Here is a 15,168-nt window from a genome sequence, read left to right on the forward strand (position 1 = left end):
AAAGCTCTAGCAAACGAACTACACGATCTTGTGCTATGCTTAGGATTGGGTCTTGTCCATCACATCATTCTCCTAATGATGTGATCCCGTTATCAATGACATCCAATGTCCATAGTCAGGAAACCATGACTATCTGTTGATCAACGAGCTAGTCAACTAGAGGCTCACTAGGGACATGTTGTGGTCTATGTATTCACACATGTATTACGATTTCCGGATAACACAATTATAGCATGAACAATAGACAATTATCATGAACAAGGAAATATAATAATAACCATTTTATTATTGCCTCTTGGGCATATTTCCAACAAAAATAGCTGCCACTTTAATATCTCAAACGTTTCTAGAATTCAAACCGTGTGCGTTCTGTTAACCATTCACGTGATGCCACGTGTCTTGGTTTTAATGGCTGTAGGAGGTGCCGTGCGGACAGCTGCTTGACCTTGACTGAACGGGAGGCGTTCGAGCGCAGTCCGGTGCGCAGGCTGACCGAGAGGCGTGCAAGCTGTCCTCCAATGCGTAGGCTTGTCGGGAAGCGTGCGAGCTGTACGCTGCATAGGCTCACTGGGAAGCGAGCCCTTTGACTTCCATGGCCGCCCGCCTTCCTCTCCATAAATGGCGCCCGAGCCGCTGTTTAATACGGGCAGCCTTACTGTTCGCCTCCCATTCCCCTCCCTCCCGCAGACCTCCACCAACGCCATGGCGCAGAACGATCATCTGCCACTAGTCTTCAAGTTTGGTGAAGTCGACTCCGAGCCGGAGGAGATAGAAAATAAGGAGGAATGGGGCCTCATGGACATGGCTCAGAATGAGCTGGCCGCGGCGGTTGCTGCCCCCGCTCCTGTCCCAGCTCCCATCCCCGCGCCCGCGCCAGCGACCATCCCTGTAGCATTGACGGGCTGGTCGCCGAGCACTATCGCAAAGCTGGAAGCCGCGGGCGTCAGCGAGGTCTCCACGGACCCGCGCGAGCTTGTGTACATGCTAGCGCCAGCGCCCATGCCCGTGCGCGCCCCTCCATCCACCATGGCACCGGCCCCCGTCCGTTTGGCTGCACCCACCGTGCCTGTGCACGTGCCCGTGTGCACGCCCCCCTCAGCGGCATGGGACGCTGCCGTCGACCGCTACCTCTCAGCGGCACCAGTTGCCGTCCTCCCGTGCCCCACCCGTCGATCGCGCGATGACATGATGTTCGATTTACAAGTGAAGAACATTTTGTGTTGCCTTGAAGACTTCAAAAACGGCGTCCCGGAGGACGACAACGATGGCGCGGCACGCCGCCTCCGCCACCGCCGAAAATAGTTTTTTGGGGTTTAATACTTTATCTCGAATTCTCGATCATATGAATATAAATTCGCAGTGTGACTGAATGAAAGATATGGTTTGAACGAACTTGCGTTTTTCTCTCTTAATGTACAGACTTATCAAACGATTTTCTTTTGAAAAAAACATCAATGGTTTTTAAATATAAAACACTCATCGCAAACGTTTTAGTTAGAACACCCGTATGCAAACCGACAGCTTCCCCGGGAAGCCAAGGGAAAATGTGTCGAGCAGGATTTCTGCATCCCTTCAACGCAAACGGTTGTTTTGCATGACCCGTGTGCAACCACGTACAAACAATTGGGTAAGATTTGCATATCTGTCATTTTGGGTATGTTGTCATTTGTCAAGCTGGAAAGATTGGCATTTGTTTATCTAGTAACATTGCCATTTGTCAACCTTGTAACACTGCGATTTGTCAAAATATGCAGCTAAAAATCACTAGCACTATCTAATTTTTGCAACTAAAATCACTAGCACTGTGCATATGGACACCACTAGCGGGCGTGAGTTGATGGACGCATATGCAAATGTACCATTGATTACATACAGCAAGTCATCAGCCCACAACGACAACGAGGATACACGTTGGATTATAGATCATTTCCAACAAAACATTCTAGTAAAGTTTTTCTCACACAACAAATAACAAAGCGATGAAATGAACTTCAGCTCAACCACTCGTCGGCGTTGGAAACGCTTGCTTTGAACCAGAAGTGATTCTCAGGGAAGGGCCTGCTACTGTCAATCTCGAGACCAACGCAGGACTGATCATCCAAGCTGAAGCGGCCTATGTCAGGACCCATATTGGGACGGTAGGGAAGCATAGAAATGTCTGAGGTATAGATACAGTTGCTTCTCATAAATGGTAGTAATGTTGTGTCAACAGTAGCTGGATCGCCTTCCACCATCATTGGATAGTTTTGTCCAAGGAAGAGCGAGTTTCCTCCAAGACTTTCAATACTGAACCAGGGCGAAGGTGTTTGCGCTAGTACACTAGTATCCATCCCGAATACCCTGCAACGGATGTTGGAATAGGTCCGGAGACTGCGACCATGCGAGACAACACCTACTTCCTTAGTAACATCAGCAGTGCCCTGTATACAGCAAGAAGAGGTGATCCATCGGAATAAGTTGCCAGGCGCCACTGAGTATATGGGTCCTGCTCGTCCTCATGCTCGTGATCATCAGCATCGTCATCTCTCCCTTGGTTATAAAAATTTTCAACTATAGGTGGTGGAATCTTCATAGGACCTTGGAAACACAAGAAGGTTAATTAATTAGTAAAGGGAAACTAGCTAACCCGCATGCATGTAGATGAAACAATTATAATTACGGTGGAAGACAAACGTACCGAAAGCATGATGATTCCATGCAAAAACAGTGCCACGAGTGGTGGCATCAAACACAAGACCCTCATATTGAATTGCATCACAGTACTCATCCATGTACAGAAATTGATTTTTGAGCAATATCCATCGAGGCGTGGAAGTAAGGAAGGCAACAAGCTTGTCGAAGATAGCAACAACTTCATAGTTCGTGTAATCCCAAGAGCGGTTGGGAACTCGACAAATTGCTATCTTCCGTAGACGACAGTCACCATGATCGTATTTGAACTCACGTAGAATACCGGTGTACTCAACCTCTGGGCGGTCGTTTGAGATTTTTGGAAGTGGAGCCCGGTGACGAGTGTACACATTCACAAGTTCCTACTCGCAGTTGTACCCAATATAAACAACCCAATCTCCATTTGCGCCTGCACAAGCCTTGCCCTCAAGCGATGGCATCTTAACATCATACGTATCATTATCAAGCGGCATCAACTTGCACAAGGCGAGGCTTCCCTCATCCCCGCGCTAGTCAGCAGGGTCACGGCGAAGAAGATAGGGGAGATCAAACCGCTCTTGGACCCTTCGGTTCCTTGTAATGATGTTATTAGTTGAGTCGAGAATGGTCTTGAACGAACCTGCCATGCTAGCCGAGGTGATGATGTCACACCGATCAATTAGTTCCTCCATGATGACTCACAAGTGTAGGGGACCTATCGTAGTCCTTTCGATAAGTAAGAGTGTTGAACCCAACGAGGAGCAGAAGGAAATGATAAGCGGTTTTCAGCAAGGTATTCTCTGCAAGCACTGAAATAATAGGTAACAGATAGTTTTGTGATAAGATAATTTGTAACGAGCAACAAGTAACAAAAGTAAATAAAGTGCAGCAAGGTGGCCCAATCCTTTTTGTAGCAAAGGACAAGCCTGGACAAACTCTTATATAGAGAAAAGCGCTCCCGAGGACACATGGGAATTATCGCCAAGCTAGTTTTCATCACGTTCATATGATTCGCATTCGGTACTTTGATAATTTGATATGTGGGTGGACCGGTGCTTGGGTGTTGTCCTTACCTGGACAAACATCCCACTTATGATTAACTCCTATTGCAAGCATCCGCAACTACAAAAGAAGTATTAAGGTAAACCTAACCATAGCATGAAACATATGGATCCAAATCAACCCCTTACGAAGCAATGCATAAACAAGGGTTTAAGCTTCTGTCACTCTAGCAACCCATCATCTACTTATTACTTCCCAATGCCTTCCTCTAGGCCCAAACAATGCTGAAGTGTCATGTAGTCGACGTTCACATGACACCACTAGAGGAGAGACAACATACATCTCATCAATATATCGAACGAATACCAAATTCACATGACTACTAATAGCAAGACTTCTCCCATGTCCTCAGGAACAAACGTAACTACTCACAAAGCATATTCATGTTCATAATCAGAGGGGTATTAATATGCATAATGGATCTGAACATATGATCTTCCACCAAGTAAACCAACTAGCATCAACTACAAGGAGTAATCAACACTACTAGCAACCTACAGGTACCAATCCCAGGCTATGAGACAAAGATTGGATACAAGAGATAAACTAGGGTTTGAGAGGAGATGGTGCTGGTGAAGATGTTGATGGAGATTGACCCCCTCCCAATGAGAGGATCGTTGGTGATGACGATGGCGATGATTTTCCCCTCCCGGAGGGAAGTGTCCCCGGCAGAACAGCTCTGCCGGAGCCCTAGATTGGTTCCGCCAAGGTTCCGCCTCGTGGCGGCGGAGTCTCGTCCCGAAAGCTTGCTTATGATTTTTTTCTCGGACGAAAGACTTCATATAGCAGAAGATGGGCACCGGAGGGCCACCAGGGGGCCCACAAGGCAGGGGGCGCGCCCAGGGGGGTAGGGCGCGCCCCCACCCTCGTGGCCAGGGTGTGGGCCCCCTCTGGTATTTTCTTCGCTCAGTATTTTTTATTATTTCCAAAAATAACTTCCGTGGAGTTTCAGGACTTTTGGGGTTGTGCATAATAGGTCTCTAATATTTGCTCCTTTTCCAGCCCAGAATTCCAGCTGCCGGCATTCTCCCTCTTTATGTAAACCTAGTCAAATAAGAGAGAATAGGCATAAGTATTGTGACATAATGTGTAATAACAGCCCATAATGCAATAAATATCGATATAAAAGCATGATGCAAAATGGACGTATCACTCCACCACGTCATCTTTCAGATCGGGGCAAGAATAACGGGGTCGTTTCCGGCCTGTTCCCTCCATGGAGAAGATGATCGAACAATGGCAGAAGGAAGGGTCAAGGCAAATGGAGGGATGAAGAGCGTGCGACAACAGTTCCAAATCGAGAGGGAAAGGCGAAGAGGCGGTGGACGGTTGCCACGGTACACGAAGAGGCGCCTGGGGAGCGAACAGTTGCCACAGAGGTCACACACTGACGACAAGGGCCGAGTGAACCGCATGTGTATATCGCACACACCTTGATCTGGCTGACCGTTTCTTTTGTGTTGCCTAATCACAAACAGTTCATCCGAGTGAACCGTATGTTGTATATCGCACACACCTTCATCTGGTTGCCTGTTTCTTTTGTGTTGCCTAATCACAAACAGTTCATTCGAGTGAACCGTATGCTGTGTATCGCACACGCCTTCATCTGGCTGCCCATTTCTTTTGTTCCTCCTCATCACAAACAGTTAAGTAAACTGAACCGTATGCCCTTCATCGCACACGCAACTAAAACCTGAACCGTGTTTGATGCATCTATCATCGCAAACGTTTTATACATTTCTGACGGTTTTCATACACCACCGTTTGCGATTATTGCCTCGCACATAGTTTCTCGAAGGGTCTCTGATCGTAGTGTCGCGTTAGCAGCATTCTGCAGTAGTGTAAGTGCATATAGTGCCCCTTAGTGTTTTTGGTGTATTGAAGACTTATAGGTTAATGGACTAATGTGTTTGTGAGTGTACATAGGTCTATAAGTCTATGAGGAGTTTGATATTTACGATGAAAGTCGACCCCTAAAAATGAATGTCTTCAGCTGAAGACTTTGGTTTTCTTGAAGACTTTGAAAGTGCGGAAATTGGTGTGACCTTGAAGACTTGATATTCATGCGAGGATTATGAAGCATGAAGACTTTTGTTTTCGTAGTTTCATTTTCTCTTTCTTGAGTCATAGGAAACACCGTACTGTTAAAGGGGGTAGAGGTAAAACTAAGGAAAAGTTTCCAAGTGATGCTCATCTCAAAATCCTACACCTACCCAATCCTTTCGAGTGAAGCCATTGGAAATCTCATACAGTTCAGTCAATTTCTTCAGTGACAGAGACGAAGATCTTCTAGTCTCTGAGGAATTTGTTCTGACTGAGGAGTTAGGAATTCGCCAGTGCGGATTGCCTACAAGTGAGGAACATGATAGCTCTGAGGAATTTGATACTCAAATTTCCGACCATTGTCGTGCTACACGCCAGCTGTCCCAAAATATCTACCCACCTAACGGTCATATCATTGAAGGGCATTTATGTCTTATCATGTCGGGTTGCTCCCTAGGCTATAAATAGCCGCCCCCTACAACCACTAGTTGGTTGGCTGCTCCAAGAGAAACTGACACTTGTCATTGAGAGCATCCCATCCTCCGAGGACTTTGAGCGAAAATCATCAGTGAGGAAAACCCAAACACCTACAAACCCAAAATGATTGAGCATCACTGAAGAGATTGTGCCTGTGTGGAACCGACGCTTGTTACCTTTGAGGATTGTGCATCCTCCAGACGGTTAGGCGTCATGGTCTAGAGCATCCAAGAGGAAATTATGGATCGCCGAGTGACTGAGTCTGTGAAGGTTTGGAAGTCACATGAAGACTTACCACGAGTGATTGGGCGAGGTCTGCGTGATCTTAGCTCAAGGAGAATACGGTGAGGAATGTGTGTCCTCGGGTTTAAATACCTAGTCGCTCCAACCAGACGTACGACTGTCACAACAGTTGGAACTGGTCTACCAAATCATCATCTTCACCAAGCTACTGGTTCTATTTCCTCAATCCTTTCATTTCCTCATTCATGTGTTCATGTAGTTGATCGTTACTGTTTGAAGACTTTGACTGAAGACTTTCTCAATTTCCTCAATCCTAATTCTTCAGTCACTTTGTCTTCAGCCTGCTTATCATGTTTACACGCTACTTGTGCTCTGTGTATGTTTCATTTCATCATGATGTCTATGCTACTGCTCTGTTATGCATGCACCTGAGTACTTATTCCGCTGCAAGTAGTTCGTGACTTCGGAAATCCTCAAGTTGAATTTCTCAGTGACGAATTTGTAAAAATCGCCTATTCACCACCCCTGTAGTCGATATAACGCACTTACAGACCTTTAGTCCCGGTGGGAGACACCAACCGGGACTAAAGGGCAACTAAAGGTTAGACCTTTACTCCCGGTTGGAGACACCAACCGGGACTAAAGGGGTTCTCAAAGTTTCAAACTCTACCCCCCCCCCTATCGCCATTTCAGTTTTGAAAAAAAAAATGATAAAAACTTCAAAAATTAAAATCCTTCGAGATGTAGTTATGTTACTACATCTACTTGTTAGGAAAATTAAAAAACATAAATTTTGACATGTCACCTAGATACTTCAATGGCACCACAAGTATCCATGAGTTAATTATACGATACGCATCAAACAATTTCAGATTCATAATACTCAATCCAACACAATTTCAGATTCATAATACTTGTCCAACATTTTTTAAATGCTTGATTAACAATTTTAAATACTTGTTCAACATTTTTTTCAATGCTTGATTAATATTTATATACATGATCAGAAAATTTCATCATTTCTTTATAAACGGTAAACATTTTTTCTATACACGTTTAACATTTTTAAAATGCTTGGTTAACATTTTTCAAATACTTGTTCAACATTTTTTTTAAATGCCTGATTGACATTTTTATATACATAATCAAAAAAATTCATCATTTTTTAAATGCATGATCTACATTTTTTATACACATTTAAATTTTTTTTTTAAAAATGTTCAACATTTTTTCAGATGCTTGATTAAGTTTTTTTAATACAAGATAATTGTGTTCATACACATTGGTTTTTTATACATTTTTCTTATACGTGATAAACAATTTCTTGATACACAGTTAACATTTTTCAAATGCTTGGTCACCATTTTTAAAAGTTTTTTTAGTATTTTTTAATTAATATACATATATATGGTATATTTTAAAGTATAAAACAAATAAAAAATAAAGTAAAAAATCAGACACAGAAACGTAAAAAGAAAAAGAACAAAACGAGTCTTGGGCCTCTCGCGCTGCTGGGCCGGGCCAATTCGTCCTCCCCTTCAGCGAGATCCGGCCTAAAAAAAAGATTATCCGCTAGAGGGTTATTATATTTATAGGGGAAACAAGAAGCAGAGAGTGAGAAAACCTAGGCGTGCTATGCACCGCATCGCACCCAAAATCTCCCTCCGCCCCCCTCCGCCCTCAGTCAGACGCTCCGGCTGCCCCTCCCCCTGGCCCGCCTACTCCGCTCCTCCGCCGGCCACCAAGTTCTCCTGCTGGGACTGGGGACCCTAACTAAACCCGACGAGCCGTAAGAGCTCGCCGCCGCTGCCTCAGATCGCCTCCGCTTGGTAATTTCTCTTTGCAGATCAGATCTCGATGCTATTCCTGGCTATCAGCTAGTATTAATGGGTAGGAATTCAGAGATCATACTAGCACAATTCATCAAAATGGAAACATTTTCTGCCTTCAAATAAAATGCTTGCTGCGTAACAAGATAGGTTAGGATGAACATAATTTTGTGAGCTAGGCACTAACCTGCTAATTATTTTGCATCTCTTTTTTGTCTGATTTATCTTTTTATACCTGATAGTTCAGCCTGGGACATGTTTCATTCCCCGCCCCGCCACATGTTCTCAAGATAAATCAGAGCAAAGTAGAAAAGACAAACTCATGATCCAATCAAGTGGAGCTACTGTGCAAATTTGAACCTCTGGAAATTTTCTTCTTATTGAGTTTCATTGACAGTGCAAAAATACGGAATTGACAACACTAAAACATGACTTCTTTAATGTGGTTGATAGGCTTTGTTGTACTGCAGCCTTGTTACTCGTATTCTGTTCTGTACTTTATTATGTAGCAGATTATTTAGGGCAAGTACGAGTCTGTTCAATCCCAACTCCACCTATGTGGTTCATATAGCTGCCACTGATTCAGAGGGCATTGCTTATTTTGTTTCTTTCGGAATACAGGTAATGGCAGAGCTTTGCCGAGAGGAAGGTTCATAATTGATAAGATATCAGAAAAGATGGAAAACCAGGACGTCATGCTGCCTCAAGACGTGCTTGCAGACGTCCTACGTCGTATTGCACCACGCGACCTTGCCATATCCCGCTGTGTCTGCAAGGCCTGGTGCACCATCATCGATGCTCGCCACCTATTTCCAGCTGACCTCCTTCCACACTGGGTAGGCGGTATAATCATCAATTTCAACGACTTGATGTTGTCAGAATTCTTCTCTCGCCCATCGACAGGCCCCTTGGTGTCTGGCAACCTCAACTACTTACCTTCCACATCTGTCGTCAAGGACCATTGCAATGGCCTTCTCTTGCTTGATGGCTACGTGGTTAACCCCGCTACAAGACAGTGGGCGGAGTTGCCACCGTGCCCATCTCTGGGGCTGGAGTCTTTTGAAGGAGAGCACCTTGTATTTGACCCAACCATATCTCCGCACTATGAGGTGCTGGTAATCCCCATTTCTCCCAAGTTAGACCGTGATGTCAAATTGGATCCCACTGTAGAGGAATTAGAATGGCCAGCATCATTATGCATGCTACATGTGTTCTCGTCAAGGACAAAACGATGGGAGGAGAGGCGCTTTGTTCGGGAAGGGGAGGCTGCTGGGACAATTGCGGACATGCGATTGGCTCGGCAATATTATCAGAACCGTGCTGTCTACTGGCGAGGATCACTTTACGTCCATTTGCCAAGCCACTTTGTTATGAGGTAACTGCTCACTCATGAAATATCATTTTTTTTATTGTTTAACTACATATCAATGAAAATTTTATCCAGTTATATGATTTATTACTAGTGTTTCTCAATGATTTCATTCTTGCAGGATATCATTGTCAAACAACAAGTATCAAGTAATTAAACCACCGAAAGGGAGAAGCACTCTATTTGGGAAAGATATGCTTTATATAGGTAAGTCAGAGAAGGGGATTTATTGTGCACCTGTGGATAACCCGGTCCGGGTATGGATCCTTGATGAATCGTGTGGGCAGTTGGAATGGGTGTTGAGGCATAACATTTCCCTTCACGTTGACACTGACGAAAGCAGCAGACCCTGGACATTACAGGATGTTAACTATTATGAAGGCTATGGTGAGGATGCTAAAGATGAAGCAATAGCGCGGCAGAAATTTGACTGGGATTCTGACAGTGATAATCTTATTGACCCCAAAAGCATGGCTGATGATGAGTCTCCTTGTTATACTGGTATACTTGGATTCCATCCTTTCAAAGAGGTTGTCTTCCTGTGTGTCGGATTGCAAAGAGGGCTGGCATACCATTTAGATAGCTCGAAGGTCCAAGAGTTGGGAAACATATTTCCCAAATGTTATGGCACATCGATTGGTATCCAGCCATTTATAAAGGAGTCTTTCATATACACTCCTTGCTGGATGGAAGAGTTTCCATAGAGCAATCAATTTAACTCATCTTCTCTTGTTGATAAGCACAGCGTATCTGAATAAGAGATCTAATAGTCAACTTATGTCTGATTGAGTTTCTTCTGGTCTATTGTATGTCAAACATTGACCGGTCATATCTAAGCCTCATTGCTGCAAGTTTTTTGCGTTTCGAGTAACATCAATTAGTGTTTACATATGTCCAAGTTGCTGAACCAATGGAAGCATGTCGTTGTGTGTATTTGCAAACGTTGCCAAGAGGTTTATATGAGTGGTACTGACACTCAAAAGAACTGTGAGTACCACTCATATAAACCTCTTGGCAACGTTTTTTGAGTGTGTATTTGTTGCATGCCCACTGATTTTGTGCTGTCCGGTATTGCTTCCGTCCAGCAACGTCCCATTCTTTTTTTTCCTTCAGCTGTTCACCACTCACCACAATCACTGTTTAGCTCTCGGCATATGACACGGTTGCCGAGTTTCTTTCGTTTGCCGAGTTCCTTTTACTTGGCTCACAGCATTGTCCTGTCTTTGCCGTGTTCTACCTTTGGCTGAGTGTGGCTCTCGGCGTACAACGTACTCCTATTTGAAGAGAGCCCGAGATTTGGCTATCGGCATAGCTCAAAGCACTTGGCGTAGACAGTTTTTCCAGTAATGATCATTAATGCTTACATGTCCCAAATTGCTGAACTAATGGAAGCACGCCGTTGTGTGTATTTGCAGCACGTTTGCAAACATTGCCAGGAGGTTTGTATGAGTGGTGCTGATACTCAAAGGAACTGTGAGTTTTATATATGGAGCACATCACTATGTTACAGGTTGTTACTTGTTAGCACTCACCACAATCACTGCCCCCTACCTTTCATTCGGGTTCACTCACAGACAATTATTCTCCATGTCTAATCTCCTTTTCGATAGAACAGGCAGCCCAAAGAGAAGCCGATCAATTTCCTATGGATCTTGTAGGTTGGAGGATAGGAACATGCACAACTCGAAACAACCTACAAGTTGTTTGGATTTATCAGTTTCCACTCCATCTCGCCTCTCCACGTGCGCTCAGGCCCCCAGGTTCTTTTGTGTCCCTGTCGTGGGAGTACGGAGGAGACGCAGATCGGCGGCGACTAATGGCAGCTTCCGCCTCGATGGGATCGGCTCGGTGAAGGGGAAAGGCAAGGAAGGAGATGAGGTTGATCTGGAATCAGCGATGAGAAACATGAACCAGAAGGAATCAGAACTCTGACGTTTTCGTAGGGGAGGAGTAGCTGCGGAAAAGCCGAAGATCACATCAAACCGCACCGCTCTAGTCTAGTCTATAGCATCTTGGCATACAAAATGGTACTACATCGATCATTTATGCTCATTCTGAGACGGTACTGTTGGTACTCCCACCCCGCGGCCCGGCGATCTTGAACTGCTTCCGTTCATCCAGGAGACTCCGGAGCAGGCCCAGCTTCATGGGCAGACCCTTGAGGCAGTTGCCGTGGAAGGTGCAGAGCTGCCGGAAGTCCTTCTTGTGCTGGCAGAAGCTGCCGAAGTAGGCCGTGTCGACAAAGTGCAGCACCACGCCGTGCCGCAGCGACAGCTCGTGCTTCACCTTGTCGAACACTTACTTGTCGTGCTGGCCCGGGTGCGCCCTCCTCGCCTCGTACCACCCCTTGAAGAAGGCGACCGTCCTCGCGCTCGGCCTCGCGTACGGGAACCCGCCGTTGGCATTCTTCCACACGTCGTAGGGGTTGTCGCCATAGAACTGGTCGCACGAGATGGCGACGTCGGCGCCCACCGGCACCCGCAGCAGCGGGTTCCCAAACCACACGATGTCCACGTCCTGATCGATCGATTGATGAAAGAATTCAGATCAAAAGATGATATACATTTGCAGCAGGATAGTACATCCACATGCATGGTGCAACGTCGGAAAGATTTGGGGACATGAATGTTGCAAGCACGTATCATGTGTGTTGCACCACTCACCGTGAAGACGAAGGAGTAGCCAAGCTCCAGGACGCGGGTCTGGAACTTGTTCCTGACCCTGCTCATGTACTCCCTCTTTGCCTTGTAAGGCTTTTTTTGCTATTGGTGATTTAAAAGCTCTCAGGGCATCTCTAGCCGATTTCCTAAATTTTAGAGGAGTAAACGGCCAAGTAAACTTTAGAGGAGCACATTTGCTCCTCTAAAGAAATGACGTTCAGAGTCGATCTCCTAAACTTAGCGGAGTAAAGAAAAAAGTCGGTTAATTTTTGGCCACCGAAATAAATTTTACTCTTATATTACTTTACTAAATGACATCGTGGTTACATACTTCACCGATTCTTCGCTAAGAGAACCAATCCAAAAAAAACTACAAGAACAATTAGACACTTTAATAGAAACCCAAGTGCCCTAAGTGCTCCCACTAGTTCGTTTATTACATTTTCTATGTCTTCACTGCCAACATTGTTGCTTTTCTCTACTAGCTTCTTGAGCTTGCACACTTCGTTCTTCTTCGCCTCCACACAATTGGACATTGCGCCGTCTCTAGTCTCAACTCTAACAAGTAGTGCATGAACATCTAGCAAATTTCTCCATAACAATATATCAATGTACTCTTCTTCTCAATACCAAAACTCGCATCCTTCTTAATACAATATTGTGAGCAAACAATAAGTTCCACATGGCGACAAATCTGAAGAACAACCGCAAAATAGCCACTCACCCCGTCCTTTTCGCACTTGAAGAACACCCATACGGAAAGTTTCGGCGTGCTCAAAACTCGGTGTAGCACCAGCAGCGGGTAGTGGTTACACTCGATGACCGGCAACCGCAAGCCGACGAGCTGTTGGGCTAGTGCTGAGCCCGACCGACGGCCGGATGTGGCTATGCTGGTGGTAGGTCGACGAGTGAGATCCGAGTGCCGAGAGGAGGAGGACATACCGAGATGTGGCCCAGAGTGGTTACGGGGGCTATGCGGTTAAGTCCTCGCCGGATCCACCAAAAATGCAATTGCACCGGCGGGTGAGGCAGTGCCGAATGCACCGTTGGCGATGAGGGCCATAGATCTGCTGATTTACACGTCAATGGCAGCGAGAGAGGACCAAATCGGGGTGGTGAGGAGCGCGGCGGGTCCTACGGGTGGTCAGTGGTGGTGCGTGGTGGCTAGCGGAGACAAGAAGGGAGGCACCGAAGTAGATGCGACGCGAGGGGTGGGTGCGGACGAGGGATGAATGGGCATTTTTTACTGGGGGGGGGGGGGGGGGGGTGGTCGGCCAAGTAAATATAGGAGTTCGTGATGCCGAGGAGTATAATTGTTTTTCTCCTCTAAACCTTATATGAGTTCGGCTAGGTGCAACTAGAGGAGTAAACTGGAAATTTTACTCCTCTAATAGTTTTTAGGGGATCGGCTAGAGATGCCCTCAGATGGACTACATGGAATTTTGGATAAATAAAAGGTTTTGGCCCATGTTAAGGGGCGATCTTGTTGAAGAGGTGCCGCAAGCGGTGAATACATGCACTATTCCATCAGGATGGAATGATACTGTGATTTGTGATGATCCCCAAGGACAATTCTCTAGAAAAGGTATTCCAATTTATTGTAAAAATGGTGGCAACTCGTTTGAAGGTTTTTCTGCTAGAGATTACAAGTCTGACTTGGAGTGCTTTTGTGCCTAGAAAAATGATTATAGACAATGTATTAGTGGCTTATGAGTGCTTCCACACAATAAAAAAGAAGCGAGAAGGCAAAGAGGGTCTATGTATTATTAAACTTGAAATGCATAAAGCTTATGGCAGGGTTGAGTGGCCTTTCTTGAAGGAGATTATGTTGAAACTTGGCTTCCAGAAGATTTGGGTCAATTTTATTATGCAATGTGTATCCAGTGTGAATACCATGTTCGGTTTAATATGGAAGAAAGCGCGGGTTTCAAGCCTACAAGAGGTTGGGAGAGAGATCTTATATCTTCTTATCTACTTTTGTTGTGTATGGAGGATCTGACTGCTCTTTTGATGCATGCGGATGAGAATGGGAATATTTTTCGAGTGAAGGTTTGCATAGATGCCCCCGCTATAACTGATCATTCTCTTTGTTGATGATTTGTTGATCGTCATGAGAGCTAATATGTGTAATGTTGAGACTTTAAAGTCAGTTTTCGATTCTTATTGTGCCTCTTATAGGCAAATGATGTTACATATTGGGATGAAGATCTGGTCAGGCAAACATTATGGCCAATTGATGCACAATGGGTCCTCGCAATCCCTCTTCCTCAACACGACATGTCAAAATTTGTCGCTTGGAGTTACATGAAAAATGGGATATTTTCGGTTCAATCAACTTATTTTGTGGAACGGGAACACCAATATGGAAGGAAACTGTGACATACTAATGGAATGGGACAAACCACAGTTAATTCTATTTGGTAAGATTTGAAAGCTATCTTGTCCAGCAAAGGTAAAACATTTTATTTGCCATACATTGCATGACACCCTCTCATGCACTGGCGGAGCCACCGCAAGGCCGAATGGGCCATGGCCCGCCCAGCTTTCTGGAGTTTATACACTAAGTTTTTTTTTTTACTTCTAGGCCTTGGAACACCAGCCCCAAGATGTTTCCTTCTGTTTGGCCGGCCCAGCCCGCCCAACAATGGGCTTGAAGCTCCGCCACTGCTCTCATGTCTTGTTATGCTTGCCAAAAGACATCTCAAAGTCTCTCTTGCTTGCGCCACAAATATGTGGTCTGTTGATTATTATTATTTTTTAAAGAAGGAACATGTGGCCTGTTCTTTTGAATGAAGGTAGTCGCATGCATGCTGTGGACTGCTCCGGTTTGCCAAGG

The 15,168-nt window shown here is 45.1% G+C and overlaps 1 protein-coding gene across 1 annotated transcript; it reads left to right on the forward strand.

The window, feature by feature from the left end:
• The first annotated feature begins 8,085 nt into the window (after positions 1–8,085).
• LOC109734041 (uncharacterized) lies at positions 8,086–10,583 on the forward strand. The gene is made up of 3 exons (XM_020293256.3): positions 8,086–8,303; positions 8,925–9,678; positions 9,794–10,583. Exons 2-3 carry the CDS (start codon positions 8,981–8,983, stop codon positions 10,374–10,376), a joined length of 1,281 nt encoding a protein of 426 aa, XP_020148845.1. The 5' UTR covers positions 8,086–8,303; positions 8,925–8,980; the 3' UTR covers positions 10,377–10,583.
• Positions 10,584–15,168: the final 4,585 nt, after the last annotated feature.

The sequence above is a fragment of the Aegilops tauschii genome, chromosome 5 (assembly GCF_002575655.3).
Source record: "Aegilops tauschii subsp. strangulata cultivar AL8/78 chromosome 5, Aet v6.0, whole genome shotgun sequence".
In the NCBI taxonomy this organism is placed as follows: Eukaryota; Viridiplantae; Streptophyta; class Magnoliopsida; order Poales; family Poaceae; genus Aegilops; species Aegilops tauschii.

Coding starts and splice junctions, on each gene's coding strand:
- LOC109734041 (XM_020293256.3), top strand. CDS start 8,981: ATGGAAAACCAGGACGTCATGCTGCCTCAAGACGTGCTTGCAGACGTC. Junction 9,679..9,793: donor CCAAGCCACTTTGTTATGAG/GTAACTGCTCAC, acceptor TCATTCTTGCAG/GATATCATTGTCAAACAACA.